Source organism: Pan paniscus, chromosome 14 (assembly GCF_029289425.2).
Source record: "Pan paniscus chromosome 14, NHGRI_mPanPan1-v2.0_pri, whole genome shotgun sequence".
Classification (NCBI taxonomy): Eukaryota; Metazoa; Chordata; class Mammalia; order Primates; family Hominidae; genus Pan; species Pan paniscus.
The window spans coordinates 100078505-100101757 of record NC_073263.2 but is presented as its reverse complement, the minus strand read 5'-3'; the positions used below and the strand labels follow the sequence as shown (position 1 = coordinate 100101757).

General features: G+C 47.8%; 1 protein-coding gene across 1 annotated transcript in view; it reads left to right on the top strand.

Moving 5' to 3' along the window:
- The first annotated feature begins 454 nt into the window (after positions 1-454).
- STK24 (serine/threonine kinase 24) overlaps positions 455-23253 on the top strand; it is a 129944-nt gene continuing 107145 nt past the window's right edge. Inside the window, exon 1 of the mRNA XM_055096928.3 lies at positions 455-649. Coding sequence (XP_054952903.1) covers positions 608-649 — 42 coding nt within the window. The 5' untranslated portion in view covers positions 455-607. The remainder of the gene's footprint in view (positions 650-23253) is intronic.

Genomic DNA, 23253 nt, shown 5'->3' with positions numbered 1-23253 from the left:
CCTCCGGCCCCGACTCGGTCCCCTCCCGGCGCCCGCCCCAGCCGAGGCCCCCTCCCGGCCCCGCCGCCCGCCCGCGGGGGCGTGGGAGCGCCGCAGGAGCAGCTGGGACCCGGGCCGGGCCGGCAGGCGGCGGCTGCGGCCTAGGGCTCCCGCGCGGCCACCGGCCTCTCCCCTCCCCCTCCCGGAAGCGCGGGGCGGGGTCCCCGGCCGGGCCGTGGGGGCGGGCGCGGGGGCCGGGCCGGGGCGGGACGCGCTCGGCGCTCGCGGGCTCGGCGGGCTGTGCGCGCCCACTCCGGCTCCAGCGGCCAGCGCGCGCGGGCCCAGGCCGCACGGTTCCAGCCCAGCAGTAGCGGCAGCGGCGGCGGCGGCAGTGCGCGCGAGGCCCTGCGCCTCCAGCAGCTCCTCCCTGGCGCCGTGCATGGAGACGCGGCCCGCCACCCGCCGCTGAGCCCCCGCCGCCCGGCCGGGACCCGCCAGGGCTGGGGTGGCCTCGGGCTCCGGCCGGCCCCGCCGCCCGAGGGCTGCGCGCGGCCCGCGGGCCTCGCCGCCCCGCGCGGATCGTCGCGGCCCGGCCGTCCCGTCCCAGCAAGTGGCCGTCCTGAGCGCCATGGCTCACTCCCCGGTGCAGTCGGGCCTGCCCGGCATGCAGGTAGGCGGGCGCGGGCCGCGGGGCCGGGATGCGCGACCGGGGCGGAAGCAGCAACTTGGCGGTATCCACACGGCGTCCCCCTACGCTCAGCCGGCCGGGGTCGCGCCGGAGCCTGGCTCCCCGCGCGCCCGGCTCGGCCGGGGGTCCGAGTCCGAGTCCCTGGGCGTCCCTGCCGGCTCCGGCGGCCGAGGTCTCCGGCGTGTGCGTGCAGGAGCCGTAGGGACCGCGGCCTGGGTCCGGATGTGGGGGTGCGGGCGCCTAGTCCTCCGCGCTCCCCTCGCCCCAACACTCTTCCGGAGCTGCAGGCCCTGGGTGGCCCTGTCCCCGGGAGAAGTGAGGTGGAGTGATGCCCTTGGAGGCCCCCGCTGGGTCCCGGGGCCCTGCGTGGGGGCCGGGTTGGCGGAGGGCCCCAGGACGCGCCCCCCAGGCTCGTCCCCCACCCCCGGGCGGGCGGGCGGGAGACCTGGGCAGGGCGGGGACGGGGAGCGCGCCTGGACTCGTCCGGGCCCGAGCGGAGTAGGCAGGGTGGAGTGGAGGAAGGTAACCGCGAGTTCCACTTGCAGTGGCTTTGCCCGGAGCCCCCGTGCACCTGCGGACCGGGGGAAAGTGCGAGTTGCAAACCTTCTGGAAGGAGGAATCCCTCGGACAGCCGCGCACCAGGGTCCCGGGCCCGGCCCCGGGACCCTGGACTTTCACTTTGGGACTTGGTTGCATTTACAGGAATTCTTCGCCCAGTAAACCTCTCTTTCGGTACTTGGTGACACCTTGGCCTACCAGTGACTTTTTGGGGAGTGGGAGAGGAGTTGAATTTCAAATTTACATGTATAAGTTAAAGGTTTTTTTTTGTTGTTGTTTTCGTTGCCGTTGGGGACTGCTTTTAGCCCTTTGAAAAACAAAGCTACCGTCCTTGGCTAACTCTTGTAAACTTTGTAGGCGCAGAAATGGTGGCAAAATGCTTAGGACTGAAATCTTAGGATGCAGTTAGGATATGTCATGAAAGTTTGCTCTGCCAGTTTAGCTGAGTGAACGTTAAGTGTTTGAAGAAAACCAAAAGCATCCAAGTAGATTACTGGTTGATTTACAGATACCAACAGGCTCCTTCCCTGTGTCTTGAGGGCTGAGAAGCACAGAGCCCAGACCTGGGACTGCCTCTGGGGTCTGCCCGCCTCTTCCAGTGAGATCATCCCTCTCCCTTCTTTTTTTGAAACCGTAAAAAGAAAACTGGATTTCACTGTTCAGGTTTGAATTCTGGAAAAATAGGAACTCAAAGTTACCACTTTCATGGCAGCTAGAATTTTAGTCCAAGTGTGTGTGTGTGTATATGTGTGTCTGTGTGTGTGTGTATATGTGTGTCTGTGTGTGTGTGTGTATATAAGCAGTATATATATGTGTGTATATATGTTTAAGCAGTAAATAAATATATATTTAAGCAGCAACAGTTAAGTTATTATCTTAAGAGTGACTGGGAAGATGCTTGAAGAATATTCTTTTGTCCACTCTCATTTAAGGAGCGTTGAATTTAGCATGCATTCAAAACCTAAACTTCTGCTGACTGCTGGGTAACAATCAGATGTGGTTTCTTGGTATTTTCTAAAGCCGCTTTGGTATGAATTTAGAGGTGTGTAGGTCAGAGTGAACTGGGTGAAAAAAGTAATTTCTTACCAGTCGAGCAAGAAAGGACTCTTGTAATGATTTAAAAAAAACGTTTTATCAATATTTCCTTTAGGTTGATATTTATACCGTGTTCATCAGGTTGGAATCTAGCACAAATGCCTCACTTACTAGGTTAATTGGCTTTTGTGGATAGCGAATCAGTTTGAAAAGGTACTAAAGCCCCTTTGGCTGGTGCCGTGAAGTCAGTATCAGATGGTTACCAGGTGATATCTGGTATCTCACCTTTTCATTTTTATCCTCACTTTTTTTTTTGAGTGGGTCAGAATTCTTAAACCTTGGGAAAAGAAGATACATTTCCTTAATAACTTTGCCTCTCAACTATTATGTATCTGTTAGGTTGTGTTACATGGGAACTGTTTTTATTTTGTTTTCTCAGTATGAAAGATCTTAAGTGTTTCTCAGTGGAAAAGATGATCAGATTTTCAGCTATTACAGTTTTACAGTTTTAGAGGTAGGAAAGTTGGCTTCTGCCAGTCATTCCTGTACCTAAGTACATCTACAGACTGTATGGTAACAGTGTATCATTTGGGGAAGAACATTCTTTTCTCCTCCCCCACCCCACAAAAGAAAAACAACAAGCACATTTATTTTCTACTTCAAATTAGCAGTTGCTACTGCCCTGGGAGGCTTCCCTAAGAGTTGTTGCTGAAGATTCAATTAAAAACACACCTGCTTTCGACTGTTGTCTGCTAAATGGGAGGAGAGAAGTCCATATCTCTTCTATGGCTTGCTCTGATAGGCCTCATAGCTCTCCCTTTTTCTTGTCTCCTGACCAGGGCTTATAAGGAGTTGGCTTAGAAAGACAGCAGAGTCTGTAATCTCAGCAGTTTGAGAGGCCGAAGGGGGCGGATCATGAGGTCAGGAGATCGAGACCATCCTGGCTAACATGGTGAAACCCTGTTTCTACTAAAAATCCAAAAAATTAGCTGGGCGTGGTGGCACACGCCTGTAATCCCAGCTACTCGGGAGGCTGAGGCAGGAGAATCACTTGAACCCGGGAGGCGGAGGTTGCGTTGAGCTGAGATTGTGCCATTGCACCCCAGCCTGGGCGACAGAGGGAGACTCCGTCTCAAAAAAAAAAATAAAATAAAAAAATAAAGCAGAGTGAATTCAGGTGGCCTAGGCAAGGATGCTTGAAAAATAACAACCATGTTAGTATAAACACCATTTTTCAACGTTTTGCAAATCATTTTTATGCCTCTTGATTCTTACCGGTACCGTTTGAGATGTAGATGATACTATACCATTTTGTAGATGTGGAGACCAAGGGAGACTTAACTGACCAAGGTGAGATCATATATTATGTGGCAAATTTGTGATTGGAAACTACTACTCCTCCTACTCCCACTCATCATGCAGTGTTACTGTTTTATGGTTACTTTTGCAAACCTTAAAATTTATCTCATTGCTAGTTGGATTGGCTAAAGAAATTAGAAATAGGAGGCTGATTTTTTAATTTATTCAATCAGCAACCCTTATTGAACTTTCATGTGCCAGGTCCTAGGGGAGGGGTTGAAAGTGGTAGATCTGAATGAGGTTACCATTTTAAGTAAATGTTTAATGAAAGTTGCTGAAGCCTTTCCTTTTTTTCTCTTAAACCCCAGTTTTATATTTCAGTAGGGGAAAAAAATAGACATCAGAAACTGAATGAATATAGTGACGAATAAACATAAAGAAATCAGGCTGATCTGTGGCTATAAGTACTCCGTCTTTCATTGAGCATTTGTTGTTTCACTCAATTGAGATTAAAAGAAAAGCTTCAGATGGAGGCGGGAACACCAGTCGGCTTTGAGTTTGCAGAAATGTGATTTAAAAATGAGATTTTGGTTTGCACATTTCTGTTACAAAATTTTATCAGTCACTTTTCAACTTTTCTGAACCGTGACCCATGTAAGAAATATATTTTACATCAGGATCAAAAACAAGTTTCAGGAGACCGTACTAATCCTTACTACGGGTTGAGTATCCCTCATCCAAAATGCTTGGGACCACAAGTGTTTCGAATTTTGGAATATTTGCATTATATGCTTGTTGAACATCCGAAATCAGAAGTGCTCCCAATGAGCATTTCCTTTGAGTGTCATGTTGGCGCTGAAAAGTTTCATATTTTGGAGCATTTTGGATCAGGGATGCTCAGCCTGTGCTTGTGATGTGCTGTTGTGGTATATTTAAAAAAGGAGCTGGTTGCAACACTAGATTGATTTCACAGCCCACTGATTCCTGACCCACAGTTTGAAAAATACTGAATTATATACGTCACATGTATTGCATATTGCAGGGCCTGGTTAATTTACCATGTTTCGAAGTTGTAAGTTTAACATAGTTTCATATTTGAAAATACAGATAATTTAGAGGAATAGCTTAAAAACCTGAAGTTTGTCTTGTTAACATCATCCTGTCCCCCTCGTTCCCCTTCTGTTTTTCTTGCTGCTTGGATAAATAGACCTTTGCTGAGAATGCCCCTTGCATCAGGATAGTGAGACTGGTGTCTAATGGCCAGTTTGGGAACATGGGGAGCTTTTCTCAAGTGCTCTGCTCCACCCTAGGGAAGCCTGTGCACTCTGGGAGTCTGGGAAATGAAGGCAAACACAGGACAGCTGCATTTAATTGTGGCTTAAGTGCTCTTGTACTTTTTTTTCTTGTTAGTGTCACATTTCCACGGGTTCTTTTCCATTCCTTCCTTGGGAGATGCCTGCCCAGTTACCCTGTTACCATCTGCACCCTGGGGGAAGGTTGGTGTGTCACTGGGTGTGGACAGTCAGGACATCCGAGACGTGGGTTCGGAGAGCACCTTGGGGACTTGCTGAACTGTGGAGTGTGCTCTGGTGACTGACAGCATTGGACTGCACAGGGGAGCCTGCAGAGTATAGTGCCCGGAGTCGTTGGAGGCAGAGTTCAGAGCCTCAGTCCATCCTGTCCTCAAGAGGTCGGCTGCCTGCTTTGGGGCATGTGCCCTAAGAAGGTTGCAGTGACTGAGGACACAGTGAGCAAAGGCACATGGTTGGAAAGCGGTGACACGGCTTCTGGTGGGCTAGATCTAGATCGGTCCTGGAGCTGAAGAGGCAGTGGGGTGCCTGTGGGCCTGGGGGAGGCCTTGCATCTGTAGACAGCCAGAAGTATGGCACATTTTTGAGCAGATGATCTCCTGTTCTTTGGGGCTCCTGCTTTCTCAGGTGTGGGGAGTGCTGGGTGCCCCTTTAGAAGGCATTGCAGCACTTCAGGGAAGAGGAAGCCCAGGGATGCGAGTGGGGAGCCCAGGTGTCAGTAGGACAGCCTAAGTGGATTTTTTTAGCGTTCACTCAGCTTCGTGGCTTGAACTCTCAGTGAACATTTTATAGTATCTCATTACTCCTCTTGCTTTATGATCCTTTTTGCTGATCAATGCTAAAGAGTAATAAGAAAAGTACTCAGTTACTGTTAGTTACTGTTTTGTTAGTTAGTTGCCTATGTAAGTGTCAAAAAAACAAAAAACCTATTTTGAATACTCCGTGTTCCAAAATGTAACAATGGTAAGAATTTGTTTTGCTTGAAAGTGTTCTTTTTTGAGGGGGAGGATGGTCACAAGGTTTTTTTAAATTAGAAAAACCCAAACTTTTGGAGGAGTCCAGTCTCAGATCTGGGAGTATTCTTGATAGCATGTCACATAGAAGCAAGTGACCTTCAAGTAGGAATTGGTCAAATGAGATTTTCTAGCTTGCTAACTGTGCTGAGCAGTTATGGGCAGGTGGCGGCTGGCATCATTGCTTTCCCACCCTCTTTCTGACTTTGATGCTCTTCTTGGAGCTACGTTCTGATGCGTAGAGCTGAGCTGCCTAATGTGGTGCAGGTTGAGTTTCATTTTCAGTTCAGTATTTTTCCAGGACCCTGGTGCAAGATGCAGGGTGAGCAGTTACTGAGGGGAGGAGCCTGTCGATGGTCACTGCTACTTTCTGCTGTGCTTGTGCGGTTACACACACTCTAAAGCCGCAGTCCAGGTGTCCGATGGTCTCCTGAGAAACGGGCCCCTTAGTTCTTTATTTGGGCGATTACTCCCGATGATTCAGAGCTGCCCTTGTGGAAGCTCCTTACCTGCAGGAAGTGGACCACACCCAAGCCACCTTTCTGTGCCTTTTAATACCTTAGCTCAGCTGATTATCATTAATGGAATCTTGTGGGTGGCGTGAGTGCAGGAAATAGAAGTTGCACTCTATTATCCATGTCTCATCGCGTAGAATCAGCCACTGTCGTCGGAGTAGTTTGTAGCAGTCATTTCCCATAATTCATGTTTTTGCAGTGGAAATTATAAAAAATATCAGTGCCAAATGCTTTGGGAAAAATAAAAAAACCTGCCTCCTGAGGGTGACTATGGAGTTTCTTAATCCTAAATGGCTCCCTGGTTTGCAAGGTTTAAATTAGGGGAAATAAACTGAGATATGCCTTTGCTTGGTACAAACTATGAAACATCCCAAATTGGTGGTTACCAGTCACTTTATGCGCACCCAGGGAACAACATTGTTGACTCTAGAGACCTTCCATTGTGTTTCTTGAGGGTTCTTCGTCAGCAAAAGAAACCTTTTCTGTTCTGCGCTCTGTTGGTATCTGAACACATTGTGGGGACATTTCAAGTTTTAAATTAATGCTTACCAAGTACGTAGCTGGGGTTTATCTTCCTATTATTTTAAGTCTCTTCCTGTTTTTTAAGAGAATTTTAGGCCGTAAGGTTTGAAAGAACTGTTACAGGTCCACATCCTTTGTTTTATTTGTAATTACTTAGGATTTTGTTTAGTTTCTATTTAGAAATGTCTAATGGGTAGTTTTGTAAGGTTGGTTGGGAAAGATAGCAGCTGCTTCCACTTCCCGCCATTTCTTATTCCCCGAGGGCAGCCCCTTTGATCTCTCCTGGTTGATTTTTGTTTTTGTTACTCCTTAGTTTATGAGGAACATTAAAAAATTGACCGGGGGCGGTGGCTCACGCCTGTAATCCCAGCACGTTGGGAGGCTGAGGCAGGTGGATCACTTGAAGTCAGGAGTTCAAGACCAGCCTGGCCAACATGGTGAAACTCTGTCTCTACTAAAAATACAAAAAAAAATAGCTGGGCATGGTGGTGGGCGCCTGTATTCCCAGCTACTTGGGAGGCTGAGACAGGAGAATTCTTTGAACCTGGGAGGCGGAGGTTGCAGTGAGCTGAGATGGTGCCACTGCACTCCAGCCTAGGTGACAGAGTGAAACTCCATCTCTAAAAAAAAAAAAAAATTGCTGCCTGTGTTTTTTTTTTTTTTTCCTGGTTTCAGGCATTGTCTATAGACTTTGGACCCTGCGGATGAGGATTTACTTCTCTTCCGCTTGCCTCTTTTCCTCACATGGGCTCCCCGCTCTCCCCCAGCAGAGAGATGTTGTAATGTCAGTGAGGTCAGAATGCGGTGTGTACATTAATGGACTGCAGACGGATCTGCAGCCCAGCCATTATTACTCAACCATAGTTACTGATCAGATTTCTTTTCTTTTGGTAATGCTTCTCATTCAACCCAGCACTCTGTAGTTGTTGCAACCTTGTCTTAGGAAGTTCGGGTGGACCTGTGCCTTTCGTCACCTGCGTATCTTCTATGCTTCTTGTGCCACCCCCATCCTCTGGTCTTCCTTTGCCCTCATCCTCTGGGTTCCTTCTGCTGCTCTCTTGTGTTGAATATCTGTTTTGTTTTGTTTTGTTTTGTTTTTGTCTCTCCTGTCGTTTTCTTTCTTGGTTTATGCCATGATATTGGTTGGGCATATAGTGCGCCATTTTCTGTGAATAGGCAGCGTGGGAGACAGGCTTTTCAAAAATTTCTTTTTTTCTTCTCCCTCAGTTGATATTTTAGCATGGTGTAAAATTGCAGGGTGGACATTCATTTCCTCCAGAATTTTAAAGGTGTTTCTCCACTGTGTTTTAGCTTCCAGTGTTGCTGTTGAAGATGGAGGCCCTGCCAGCACCGGCTTCTGTGTGTGCAGGCTGTGCTGTTCTTCCTGGACCTAATGGGATCTGAACTTTTTCCTTGAGTTCTGAAGTTTCACAATGATGTGGCTTGGAGTGGGGCTGTTTTCGTTTCTCGTGACAGATACTTGGTTAGGCCCTTTCTGTGAAGCGACTCAGATCTTTTCATTGATTTTTTTCTTTGATTCCCCTCCCCCCTTCCATTTTCTGTGTTCTTTCTTTCTGAAACTTTATTACTTGGATGGTGAACCTTCCACATCGGCCCTCAAATATTCTTTTTTCTTTTTTGTTTTTCGAGATGGAGTCTCGCTCTGTCACCCAGGCTGGAGTGCAATGGCGTGATCTTCATTCACTGCAACATCTGCCCCCCCAGGTTCCAGTGATTCTCCTGCCTCAGCCTCCCGAGTAGCTGGGATTACAGGCGCCCACCACCATGCCCGGCTAATTTTTGTATTTTTTAGTAGAGACGAGGTTTCACCACGTGGATCAGGCAGGTCTCGAACTCCTGACCTCAGGTGATCCACATGCCTCGGCCTCCCAAAGTGGTGGGATTACAAGTGTGAGCCACCGTGCCCGGCCTTCATTCCCCATTTTTAAGTATGCTGCCTCTGCTTCCGGCTGTGTCTGCTGCAGCCTGGTCCATATATCCTCAATTTTTCCTTCCTTTGCAGATAATATATTTTCATCATTTCCTTGACTTTGGGAGCCTGGCTGTGAGATGTGGGGCAAGCTGTCTGGCTGTCTACCCACTTCTGTGGCTGACTTTGAGGCTCTGCCTGGTTCACTCATTCCCCCGGCAGAGGGACTGGTGCCGTCAGTTCCTGAGAGCTGGGGGTCCAGCACTGTGAGTTAAGTTAGTTCTCTGCTGGCCCGGCGCGATGGCTCACGCCTGTAATCTCAGCACTTTGGGAGGCCGAAGCGGGTGGATCATTTGAGGTCAGGATTTCGAGACCAGCCTGACCAACATGGTGAAACCCCTTCTCTACCAAAAACACAAAAATTAGCCAGGCGTGATGATACACGCCTGTAATCCCAGCTACTTGGCAGGCTGAGGCAGGAGAATTGCTTGAACCCAGGAAGCGGAAGTTGCAGGGAGCCGAGATCGCGCCATTGCACTCCAGCCTGGGCGACAGAGCGAGACTGTGCCTCCAAAAAAAAAAAAAGTTCCCTGTTTTCTGCACCTCCGGTTTAGCGTTGTCTTCCTCTACTCCCCCACCGCCCCCCCCTTTTTTTTTTAAACCACTACCTACTTTCCAGCTTCTGAGATTTCATTGCAGTTGTCTTCTCTCTGTTTCAGGTATGTGGTGGTTTTTAGATTTATGATTTTAGTGGGATTTCAGGATTGACCCAATTAGATGCTGCTGTCCGTGTGACCCCTCTACCTCCAAGTTGCTATTCTTCAGTTTATAGGTGAATACAGACAGGGCCAGGCAGGTGAGGAAATTCCAAGAGCTAGGACTGACTGCTGCGCCAGGGCGGTGGGCAAGAACTCGGAGCCTCCGTTCTCTTCATCATGAGATTGTGCCTCTTATTTTCTCCCTGTAAATAAACAGCAGTATACATGTCTGCTTATTTTTCCATCTCTCTACTGGTCGGTGGCCTCCACCTCCCCAACTTGAACTGAGAACCTGCTCTTCTTGTTTCTCTCATTTTTTTGGTCCCAAGATCCTGTGGACACAGAACGATGTCCGGGAGCCTCATAGGATCTCTCTGGAGAAACGCTTGCTTAAGTTTATGATGCTCTGGGGTTCCAACCCCCTGGTCCAGAATTGAGTATGTGCTTCTTGGCAGGGCGGAGGTGGCGTCAGTCTGGTCGTATGTTCCGTGGTGGTCGGTGCAGGACTGGGGCACACGTGTGCCACAGATGCCGAATAGCCCGTCAGAGGGCCTGGGTGTTATGTGGCTGTCCAGTGGCCATGTGTTAGCAGATTGCATGTTGCAGAGTCAGTGGTGTCTGCGCGCTGGGGGCACTGCACAGCACTGGCCATAAATCCATAGCATGTTAATGGATGGAGGACTCGAAGGGTGCGTATCTAAACAGGGAAAGCTCTTCTTTGGGGTACGGCCTTCAAGTGATTTCTTGCTTAAGGACAGAGTACTTTCTTGGGTAGAATTTTACAGCAACGAACCATTGAGTAGAAATGAAAAACAGTCTGGAACTTGGGACTGAGCCTTAGCCCGCAGTTATTTTAGGTATAGTTTCATCGAACTTTGGAAGCGTGTTCAATGTGGTGACTTCAAAGTTATTAAACTGCCACTTGAACTCCAGATGAAGAAAGGTATTGCTTGAGCGTTCCTGTAGTATGTGTGATGGATGCAGTTTCCTGGTACCAAATATTTCTTGAGAGGTAATTCACACAGAAAAAGCTGGTAGCACAAAGCCTCACTTCTTCAGCAGTTCTGCAGCAGAGCTTTCTTCTCCCACCTGCTTCCCTGTTGCTTGCTGTGGGTAGGTGGAAGGACTGAGCCTGTGGCATGGCTGGATTTATGTCAGTCTAGAAAATAAACATCTTTGGAATTTGTTGCCCTTCATGGGAAGCCTTGTCGGAAGGGGACTGCTTTGATTGCGTTTTCTTCAGTGAGGGCCAGGCCCCTTGGTGAACCCTCAGGGTCTCTGCTGAGGGAACGGCTGTCAGACTAATTTTACAGATGAGAAAACCGAGGCTTATGAAACCTGCCCAAGGCCTCGGCTAGAAAACAGCATCACTGGGGCGGAAGCCCTGACTGGGAGGCCAGCATGTGTGTTCTTTTCCTTCCTCCCGACTGCCTGCTCTCTGGCGTGTCAGATTCCCTGCACCACATCCCCAACACAGCTCTGCCCTCCTGACCGTCACATTGTCCCTCCAGCCTCCATGAAACAGCTGAGTTCAGGGCTGTGAACAGAGGGTGTTTTGGGCGTTTTTATTTCCTTGTTTTTAACCTTTAAAGAAGAGTGTGTTCATGTCTCATTGTTATTCATTTTTTTTGAGGAAAAGAAAAATCTCCATTTCATTGAGGGCAGGTCCTTCCCCCATAGCCTGGCGTGCTTCTGGCTGGCAGCGTGCCTGGCACAGCAAGGTGGGCAGCTGGCGGTGTGGGTCCCTGTGGTCCTGTGCCCGAGGGGCTGGGCCTTCTTGGTGGCGGTTGTCTGCGTGAGAGGAGGTAGCTGGCCTTGGCTGCCACCCCCATGCCTACCGCCTGGTGCTGGAGCAGAGGGAGCCCTGGGCCTTCAGCCCACCGGGCTGGCACTGCGCTGTCTGTGCACTCCTCCTGATCAGGAAACTTGTTCCTGGATTATTTTTAACTGGCTTCCTGGAATTTAGGATTGTGGGTGTGGGGGGCGGTGACTTGGACTTTCAGATGTTTTCCCTGTTCCTTTATCTCCATTCTCTGTAGTGAGCTCTGAGCCCCACCTCCTTAGGGTGGGCATGGAGCTGCTGACTGGCTCCTGTTCATTGCCTTTCAGGTATTGCCCAGACTGTGTTGTTTTGGATGGTGAAGAAATAACTGAAAAAGTACCCTCTAATCGAATATAATTTTTTTTTTTTTTTTGAGACGGAGTCTCATTCTCGTGCCCAGACTGGAGTGCAATGGCACGATCTCGGCTCACTGCAACCTCTGCCTCCCGGGTTCAAGCAATTCTCCTGCCTCAGCCTCCCAAGTAGCTGGGATTACAGGCACCCACCACCACACCAGGCTAATTTTTGTATTTTTAGTAGAGACAGGGTTTTGTTTGCCCTGTTGGCCAGGCTGGTCTCAAGCTCCTGACCTCAAGTGATCCTCTCGCCTTCGCCTTCCAGAGTGCTGGGGTTACAGGTGTGAGCCACCGCGCCCAGCCCTCTAATAGAATATAAGACCAATCAGTGTCACCTGGAGGGCTTGATAAAATGCAGACTACAGGCTCTGCCCTGCTGCCCTGGAGTTTCTGATTCTGGGCGTCTCGGAGGGAGTTTGTGTTTTGAGCAAGTGTCCTGGTGTATTGCTGCCTCGAGGATGACACTTTGAGAACCACTGCACTGGAGAATTAAAAAGAATCCTGAATCCTCATTGCTCCCCACTCTAGTGAAGCACACAGTAGCCTTGCCCATTTGAAAAGCAGAGCAAGCTACAATCAGTGCTTGCAGCTTATGGCTTGTATTTCCAAAGACTGACTTTGGAACCACTGACCTAACTTTGGGAATTGAATAGGCCTTTAATTATAAGACTCATTAGAGCCTTTACTATTTTAGCATGTATTTATAAACCTGTTGGGGGCAGAGGATGTGTGTTCCATGTCTTTTTGACCTTGGAACCTTATTTTTATTTTTAGAAATGGGAATCTCGCTATGTTGCCAAGGCTGGACTTGAACTCTTGGCCTCAAGCAGTCCTCCTGCTTCTGCCTCTTAAGTAGCTGAGATTACAGGCTTGTGCTACTGCGTGCCACTTGGAACCTTATTTCATAAGGAGTGCATCTCTCGGATCTAGGGTGCAGTAGTCTTTTTGGAAAACCCCGAACTAGAACAAATGCTCTGAACCTGATAATTCTCAAATTTGTCAGGATAACTTTTCTTAACTGTGGTATTGCCTGCTGCTCCTGACTTCCTGATCAGATGCAGACGCCAGCCTAAAACGCAGGGCCTTTTTTAGTACCCAGCTTTCTCCTCTCTGCTCTTCAGCTCCTCTGCCCTGGGTGGGCTCAGCTCCCTGTGCTCCTCCAAAGCTCAGTGCCTGTTCCTGGGCCTTTGAACCTACCCCTCCCCATGCTCAGCCACTGCAGGATTCTCAGACTCAGTACCGCTTGCCTTCCTCTGCCTAGGGAGCCCTCGTAAGGGGAAGCCCCCGAGCAAGCTCTGTATCATCTGTCCAGCTCCTCTTAGCTCCAGGTGCTGGGATGCCGCAGGGGAGAGAAGGGCATACCCGCCGGTGTTTTTCCCACTGATGAAATGACCGTCTTTGGTTAAAATTGATTTTCTTTTCTCGGTAGCTGTTGTATTTAACACTTAACTAAATGTAATACTATACATATATTTCAGAACGGGAAAAAGTATTTCATATCAGTAGAGTTTTCAATGTTTGGGATGTTGGCTTTTATGTATAGTTGATTTGACTTTTGATTCAGAAGTGATCTCTATTTCTCTGTTATCTCCCCCCCCCATTTATTTTAATAATGTCGTCTGTTATTAGGGTGTACTGGATTTAGTTATACTTTGATTTTACCAGGCTTTCTTATTTGAGGGTTTTGGGGTTGTTGGCTTTGCTTTTGGTTTTAAGTGCATTGTAGTTTTTCTGAGGCTTGTTACAATTCATTACATGAGGAATTGGAAACTTTTTTTTTTTTTTTTTGAGATGGAGTCTCGCTCCTTCACCCAGGCTGGAGTGCAGTGGCGCGATCTCAGCTCACTACAAGCTCCGCCTCCCAGGTTCACGCCATTCTCCTGCCTCAGCCTCCCGAGTAGCTGGGACTATAGGCACCCACCACCACGCCCGGCTAATTTTTTTTTAATTTTTAGTAGAGATGGGGTTTCACCATGTTAGTCAGGATGGTCTCGATCTCCTGACCTCGTGATCCGCCCACCTCAGCCTCCCAAAGTGTTGGGATTACAGGCGTGAGCCACCACGCCCAGCCTGGAAATGTGTTTTATACGGCATTTTAAAATACAAGGGTAAACAGCACATTATACAGACTTAGGGGATTGACCACATCAGGAAGAGGAGTTACAGAGATTTGCGCTCTTTTTTCCCTTTGTTATCGAAGAATCTGAAGTCTTTCTAAAACAACTTGTGTCATTCAGAATGCCTTCCCCTACTTTGTCTTCTGCAAGAAAAGACGAGCTTCTGTGAAGTGAAACTACTTGGATTTCCTGGCCTCGGTCCCCCAACTGCCTGTGTTTATCTCTGAAGAATAAAGGCAGAGGATGCGATTGAAGTGTGCCATCTAATAGCATCGGTATTCTGGGTACACACTCCCAAAATTGACCTGGGGCCATCGGTGCTAGCCTTGGATGTTGTGGGATGGGATTTCATTTCCCTGGAGGCATAAAGTGATCACATAGTTTAAACAACTTCAGTTGAAAACTAGTTCTGCAAGTGGCATCCCTGGTTCCTTCCCCTGGGATGCATTACTGTGTATGTTGTGGAGCAAATCGTTTCTTGGGAGGCCTGAGAAGGCTTGAGAAGCTCCCCAACCCCCAAATATACAGACGTTTCTGTGCATGCAGGTACGTTCATATAAAATATGTTATTTTCTATTTTTAATTTTTTTTACCTTTTTTTTTTTTTTTTTTTTTTTTTAAGAGAGGGAGTCTCACTCTGTTGCCCAGACTGGAGTGTAGTGGTGTGATCTTGGCTCACTGCAACTTCTGCCTCCTGGGTTCATGTGATTCTCCTGCCTCAGCCTCCCAAGTAGCTGGGATTACAGGCATGCACCATCACGCCAAGCTAAATTTTTTTTTGAGATGGAGTTTCTCTGTTGCCCAGGCTGGAGTGCAATTGTGTGATCTCGGCTCACTGCAACCTCGGCCTCCTGGGTTCAAGCGATTCTCCTGCCTCAGCCTCCTGAGGAGCTGGGATTACAGGCGCCCACCACCAAGCCTGGCTAATTTTTGTATTTTTAGTAGAGATGGGGTTTTACCATGTTGGTCAGGCTGGTCTTAAACTCCTAACCTCATGATCCACCCGCCTTGGCCTCCCAGAGTGCTGGGATTACAGGCACGAGCCACTGCTCCTGGCCCTTCTCTTCATTGTAAAATGGCTTAATCAGTCAGCAACCTAAAAGAAACTTGTACTGTAGCACTCCTGGTCAGAAATGATTTTTCCCCTTTGTATTTCCAAGAAGAACAGTTTACCCTGAGCATCCTGAAAAATAATTGGAGTAAAATATTACTTAAGATGATAAAATATTGGAACCTTTTTTTTTTTTTTTGAGACGGAGTCTCGTTCTGTCACCCAGGCTGGAGTGCAGTGGCGCGATCTCGGCTCACTGCAAGCTCCACCTCCCGTGTTCACACCATTCTCCTGCCTCAGCCTCCCGAGTAGCTGGGACTACAGGCGCCCGCCACCACGTCCGGCTAATTTTTTTGTATTTTTAGTAGAGACGGGGTTTCACCGCGCTAGCCAGGATGGTCTCGATCTCTTGACCTCGTGATCCGCCCACCTTGGCCTCCCAAAGTGCTGGGACTACAGGCGTGAGCCACTGCACCCAGCCTGGAACCCTTTTAAAATGATAAACACCTCAGTACTTTTTACATGGCCTGTTGCATAGATGATTTCTTAATATTAGCTATAGCAATCAAATGAGGGTGTTTTTGAAATTCCCCGAAAATAATTCTTCTTGAGTTTGTCATTTTATGTCAGAGTAGTAGTAATTCCGTTCCTTTCTGCTGGAGGACTTGTGATAGTAAGGGCCTTTGGAAACCAGCAGAACAGCCAGTTGCTTATCGGCTGTGGTGTGTGAGTCCCGTTTCCTACCCTGGCCCCGTTATGCGTACATGGTCTATAAAAGAATCATGTGAAGTGGGGGGTTGAGGATTGTACAGAAATGGGAACCTTCACCCAGAAAAATATCTTCACTCCATCTCCGTTAAAGTATTTTTAAAGCAAAAGCATCTAGAATCCCAGTACTTGAGTATGTAGTTCTTCCTATTTTATTTGCCAGTTGTCTGCGTACACACATTTCCTTAAGTAATTGCAGTCATAATGTAGGTACACTTTGATATTGTTTCTCATTCAGCATTGTGTCATAAATATCATCCCACATTTCCATATGGTTTTCATGATGATTGTTTTACTGTCTTAACTGACTTCTGTGCCTCCTTTAATACAAGGCGTGTCACATCTTTTTTTTTTTTTTTTTTTTTGAGACGGAGTCTCACTCTGTTGACCCAGGCTGGAGTGCAATGGTGCGATCTCGGCTCACTGCAACCTCCACCTCCCGGGTTCAAGCGATTCTCATGCCTCAGCCTCTGGAGCAGCTGGGATTACAGGCACGTGCCACCACACCCAGCTAATTTTTGTGTTTTTAGTAGAGATGGGGTTTCAGCATGTTGGCCGGGCTGGTTGGTCCTGAACTCTTGACCTCAGGTGATCTGCCTGCCTCCCCCAAAGTGCTAGGATTAGTGGCAAGAGCCACTGCACCCGACCAGCCCTGCCCCATCTTTAGGACAGAGGAGTACCAGCCAGAGATACATACTTGTTTGGCTCTGGCCAAACAAGTTAGAAAGAATAACCTTGCTGCTTTCTTTCTTTCTTTCTTTCTTTCTTTTTGAGACAGTCTCACTCTGTTGCCCTAGCTGGAGTACAGTGACGTGACCTTCACTCATTGCAACCTCTGCCTCCCGGCTTCAAGTGATTCTCGCGCCTCAGCCTCCCCAGTAGCTAGGATTACAGGTGTGTGCCTCACGCCCGGCTAATGCTTGTATTTTTGGTAGAGAGGGAGTTTCACCGTGTTGGCCAGGCTGGTCTTGAACTCCTGACCTCAAGTGATCTGCCTGCCTCGGCCTCCCAAAGTGTTGGGATTACAGGCATGAGCCACCGTGCCCGACCTCCTTGCTGCTTTCTTTTGCCTTTGGAGAAAGAAAAAATGACTCTCCTCCTCTCATCCCTGGCAGTGCTGTTGGAAAGCAGTGTGTTATTTAATGAGTTTTATGTAGTTAATTGCTTTGCCTAGGTTGCTAAGTGAGAATACCCACACAGTGGTATTACACTTACACTCCTGCTGGGCACCTTACCCCTTGCCCAGTTGTATTCGAAACAAGGATCACTGCCTGCAGACTGGGGTCCACACATATACTCCTTGAGAGTGTGAGCATTCACTCAAGACAGCAGAACCACTGTCCTGGCTGTGTCTAGGCTCTGGCTAACTTTGAAGTGGCTGTGGGAGCCTGAGGAGGAAAAACAGTTAGAATTCTGCCTGACTGAATTATGTTTTTTTTTTTTTTCTTTTTTTTGAGACGGAGTCTTGCCCTGTCTCCCAGGCTGGAGTGCAGTGGAGTGGAGTGCAGTAGCGTGATCTCGGCTCACTGCAACCTCCGTCTCCTGGGTTCAAGCAGTTTTCGTGCCTCAGCCTCCTGAGTGGCTGGGACTACAGGCATGTGCCACCATGCCCACCTAATTTTTTTGTGTTTTTCGTAGAGACGGGGTTTCACCATGTTGGTTAGGCTGGTCTCGAACTCCTGACCTCAAATGATCCACCCACGTCGGCTTTCCAAAGTGCTGGGATTACAGGTGTGAGCCACCGCGCCTGGCCAGAATTATGTTTTTGATTGTCTTTTAGATGAATCTTTTATAAATATATGGTAAATAGTCTGGTTTAAAATAGCTCTTATATCTTGTGTTTCTTTTCAGCCTGTTGATTTAGTTAAAAGTCTCAGATGAGAAGGAGATTTGCAGGATAAGTGCCAATATTATGACTTAAAATTACTGCTCTGAATGAACATTCACCCCAAAATAGGACCAGTCTGCTTTTCAGCATAATCATACTGTATGCATTTTGAATAGCAGGGCAGTAGTCATTGAAATAATACATTCCTTGTATTAAGTTTTCATCCTGTACAAGGTGCATAAGTGGGTCAGGGGCAATATTGAGCCATAGCGTTGAACAGCGTTGAGTGGATGCTTGGCTGTGCCCAGTGACCCACGAGGACTGGAGCGTCGAGGGGAGGTGTCTGCCTGTTGGCACTGAGACTGTGAGTAGCTGCACATCATTTCAGGGTTTGCTGCCAACCGGTTTCAGATCAGTTTAGATCTCACCTCCAGAGGAGTTGGAAAAACTGTTGGTTTTCGGAGACTTTTGGATTTTGAAAGTTTGGATAAGGGACCTGGACCTTTACTACTACACTTCTATTATTACTGTTTTTTAAGAGATGGGAGTTCACTATGTTGCCCAGTCTGGACTTGAACTCCTGGGTCAAGTGATCTCTCCTGCCTCAGCCTCTAGTGGCTGCAAAAGCAGGGACTACAGGTGCATGCCACAGTGCCTGGCTTTTTTTTTTTTTTTCCTTTCAGTGATATGAGAAGTTAGTGCTCCTGAATTTTGCTGGAACTCATTTGCTTTTTCTCTTTGTTCAGATTTTCAAATTTTTGTTTTGGTATGATTGGTTGTCTTTAGTGATTTAACTTTTGTGAGAAATGGAAACTATTTGGATAGAAGTACACTTTAAGAAAAAGAGGGAGTGTTGTCAGGCTTTGTTGTAAAGATCTTTGCTATTTTACGAAAAATGGTACGTAAGTGTAGACTTTGTGGCCATTTAATCGCATGACAAAAACTAGGAAGGGATTGTATGAGTCCATTTTCATACTGCTATGAAGAAATACCCGAGACTGGGTATTTATAAAGAAAAAGATTTAATGGACTCATAGTTCCACATGGTTGGGGAGGCCTCACAGTCATGGCGGAAGGCGAAAGAGGAGCAAAGTCACGTCTCACATGTCGGCAGGCAAGAGAGCGTGTGCAGGGGAACTGCCCTTTATAAAACCATCAGATCTCGTGAGACTTAGTGTCATGCGAAGAGGATGGGAAAAACCCTCCTGTGATTCGGTTACCTCCCACTGGGTCCCTCCCACAATGCATAGGGATTATGGGAGCTACAATTCAGGATGAGGTTTGGGTGGGGACACAGCCAAACCATATCAGGGATATATTAATACACTTTTTTCTTTTTTTTTGAGACGGAGTTCGCTCTTGTTGCCCAGGCTGGAGTGCAATGGTGCAACCTCCACCTCCTGAGTTCGAGATTGTTCTGCCCTCAGCCTCCTGAATAGCTGGGATTACAGGCATGTGCCTCTATGCCTGGCTAATTTTGTTTGTTGTTGTTTTTTTTTTGTTTGTTTTTTGTTTTTTTAGTAGAGACAGGGTTTCTCCACGTTGGTCAGGCTGGTCTCGAACCCCCAACCTCAGGTGATCCGCCTGCCTCAGCCTCCTAAAGTGCTGGGATTACAGGCGTGAGCCACTGTGCCCAGCCTAGGGATATATTAATATTTTTATTGTAATTTACTTCTGTGGTCACCATTGTTTGATGCAAAAAGAAGCACAGTTTTTCAATTGTAAGAAATAAAGTTTAAAATATGTGGACTGTTCCCAAATACATTCCCGATTTCACTCGTAACTTTGTTGGTTAGTCGCCTGCATATTTTCATATAGAAAGGAGTTTGGAAATAGCAGTTAAGTTGTGAGGCTAGGCTAGAAAAGCCTTTTACTCCAAAGTCTATGTAAACTATAATCTTAAGAGTTAAGTTCCTGGTTCTGAAGGCAGGAAGCTAGTTGGCATAAGAGAGTTGGAGGAGGAGGAGGAGTTTTCTTTATGTTTCTGGGTGCAGGTTTCTGAGTTAGTTTAGGTTGGTCTTTGGGGCTGTGCCAGGCCTGGCTGTGCCCTGCAGTACCCCCTTCTCCATTGTGGTGCCCTCCTGGTGTTGTACCGCTCTGGTGTTTACTGCATTCCTCTTTGCTGCACCCCCTCTAGTGGGTTCCGTAGTTCCCATGAAAACAGGATTCCTCCTGTCAAAATTGCTCAGCTGGATGCTGGGAAAGTATTCCTAATAGTTCATAAAACTGGTAGGCCTTCTTAATTATGGGAAGAAAGATGTGTGTTGATCTGAATAGATATCTAATAGGTAGTATATCAGCCAATGTGTAAGGCATAGGAGATGGTGTTTAGAGTTGAAGAGGGATCTGTCATATGTCTGGTGCAGTGCTGGCATTGGGATTAGATGACTAACAGCTCCGTCTTCAAGGAGCTTATGGCCCAGTAGCAGAGGCACATGTGTCGCATACATTTCAATGGGAAAAAATGCATTTGTGGAAGTATAAGGCTCAGAAGTAGCGCAGAGGAGGGGGTAATTAAGTATCGAGACGTAGCCGGCTGAGGATTAATAAAGGAAACAATGGCTGAGCTCTGTTCTAGAAGAATTTCTTTTAAAGGCAGAGGGCATCCAGACAGATTAGAATGTTCAAAAGCATGGTGTCTTTAAATAGCACAGAGTGTTTGGAAAAATACAAGGAATCCGATTCTGCCGGACTTAAGGGGAAAGGAAAGAGAACAAGACACATATGTTGAAGAAGGTAGTCCAGGACCAGATCATATCAGGTCCTAAAATAAGTGCTCCCAGACTACCTTGTCATTATCACCCATGGGACCATGCTGAGTGGTTTGGGCTTTAGCCTATTAGGTGATGTGACATTTCTGGGAAATTTGAATTGGCAGAATGAGACCCATTTTGGGCGTTGACAGTTTGGTGGTTAGACTGGAAAGGAAGGAGGCTGGTCCCCCAGCTAGGTCTCATTGCGGTTTCCCAGGTAAAAGCTGAAGCCAGATCGAACTGTGCCACCAGTGGGTGGGGAGGAGGAGGGATTTGAGGGAGGGAGCTGTGGGGGTGAGGGGGCAGGCTTCAGTGATGATGGTGATGGAGGGAGGGAGGTGCCCTGGGGCGAATGAACGCACCCACGCACCCAAGTCCTTGGGGCTGATGACTAGCATGGAAGATGAAGATCCTATGTAGATAAGGAATTCTGTTTCAGATGAGTGGATTGTGGGCAGAGGAAATGAACAGGCAGTTAGAAATATGGGTCTGGAGCTGGTGGAAGAGTTCAGGCTAGGGACTGAGGCTGGTGACTGATTAATTAGGTCATTTGTGCTAGCAACATGGGACGGCTGTAATCACTATACAGAGGGTGATTGAAGAGGGAGTAGCCCGTGTTTCAGATCCCAGACTTCATCACACTTGGCTACTCCACCTAGCTTTACCTGCTAGGCAAAGCAGGTTCTGCTCTGAATGTGAGCCCCAGAGTGTCCACACGGCAGCAGCATTGGCTCAGGTGGATGGATGGGGTGTGAGGTGCTGTGGGTGGCTGATCACCAGTGGGAACAGTGTGTCAGCTGGTCGTAAGTCAAGAGTAGCTTGTAATTTCTTAGATGACAGGAGTTCCTTTTAACAAATTTATTAGACAAATCATGTGTCTGAGCTCCACATACCTAATATATACATCATTTTGACCCTGCATCTCTTGTCCAGTTTAGTGGTGGTCACTTCTGAAGTGGGTCCTAAAGTAGTTTTCCAGTGAGTTGCATAGCAGAATTTAAGGCTGTTTAAACAGCCTCAGTCTTGGTTGCACCTGCAAAAATCGGGTAGAAGCCTCTAGGTGAGTTAAACCCAGCAGACTTTCATTTTAACCCAGGTGGGTGATTCTGGGCTTCCAGTGGTGCTGCTTTTACCATCCCTGGTTTGATGTGGCCCAGGGTGGCTGGCATGACCCTGGCTGGTGTTGTTACTCACCATTGGGGCATATACTCATTGTGTTACAGTGATTTTTGTTGTTGTTGTTGTTGTTTTTCAGTTGTAGGCAGAAGAACAACAACCTCAACTAGTTTAAGCAAAAAGAAGAAGGGGAGATTCATCTGCTCACAGCACTGAAAGGGCTGCAGTGGGCTTGACTTCCAGTACAGCGGAATGTGAGGGCTTACTTCTTAGGCAGGTGTGCCCCAGCCGATGATAAAGGCGGCTGCCCGCAGCACCCAGCCTTAATGATGTGATCCTGGGGAACGAAGAGCACCTCTTTTTCAGTAGCTCTAGCACAAGTTCTTAGGCAATGCTGAGCGTCCTAGCATAGTCCTTAACCCTGGACTGATCCCTGTGGCAAGAGGAGTGGGGCTCTAGCCAATCCATGCCCCCTGCCAGCCCTGTTGGGGAATCCAGGCCATGCGACTGACAATTCCCCGGGGAAGGAGGAGAAGTCAGGAAAGATAGAGTTCTTCCTAAAGTGGGTCCTGAGTATGGGACCGAATTTCGTGAACCCAGGAGGCAGAGCTTGCAGTGAGCGGAGATTGCGCCACTGCACTCCAGCCTGGGTGACTGAGCAAGACTCCATCTCAAAAAAAAAAAAAAAAAAAAAAAAAAAAAAAAAAAAAAGAGAGGGAGGCTGATATATGTAGGACTTTTTAATTGGTTAAAACCAATCAGGAGTTTTCTGTTGAGAGTGAGGTTTTTATTTATTTATATATATATTTTTTATTGAGACGGAGTCTCACTCTGTTGCCCAGGCTGGAGTGCAGTGGCGCGATCTCGGCTCACTGCAAGCTCCGCCTCCCGGGTTCACGCCATTCTCCTGCCTCAGCCTCCCGAGTAGCTGGGACTACAGGCGCCCGCCACCATGCCCGGCTAATTTTTTGTATTTTTAGTAGAGATGGGGTTTCACCGTATTAGCCAGGATGGTCTCAGTCTCCTGACCTCGTGATCTGCCTGCCTCGGCCTCCCAAAGAGCTGGGATTACAGGTGTGAGCCACCGTGCCTGGCCGAGAGTGAGTTTTAAACATGGTTATCCAACAATAGGGTTGTGTGTGCTGCCCGGAAGGCAGGGCATATTGTGCCAGTTATACATGAGGGGAAAAGGGATGGCATGAGCTCAGCGTTCACTCTGTAAAGAGCAGGTCATGATTATAGTCAGCTATGATGGCGGCTAGGTTATAAGATACACACTAGACCAATCAAGTGTAATAAGAAAAGATAAAAGCAGTGTTAGGCTATTTTGGGTGATCATGTTCTTAAACTATTTTTTCTTTCTTTTTTTTTTTTTTTTGAGTCAGAGTCTCGCTCTGCCTCCCAGGCTGGAGTGCAGTGGCACTATCTCAGCTCACTGCAACCTCCATCTCCCTGGTTCAAGTGATTCTCGTGCCTCAGCCTCCTGAGTAGCTGAGATTACAGGTGTGTGCCACCACGCCTGGCTAATTTTTGCATTTTTAGTACAGACTGGGTTTCACCATGTTGGTCAAGCTAGTCTCGAACTCCTGACCTCAGGTGATCTGCCTGCCTTGGCCTCCCAAAGTGCTGGGATTATAGGTGTGAGCCACCGCGCCTGGCCTAACAATTTTCTTTAATATTTGAATGACTTAAGCATTCTAAAATGCCAGGTTTTTAGTTTGTTTTTTATTTTTGTAGAGAATGGAGTCTTACCTTGCTCAGGCTGGTCTCCACCTTTTGGCCTCAAGCCATCTTCCCACGTTGGCTCCCAGAGTGCTCAGATAACAAGGATGAGC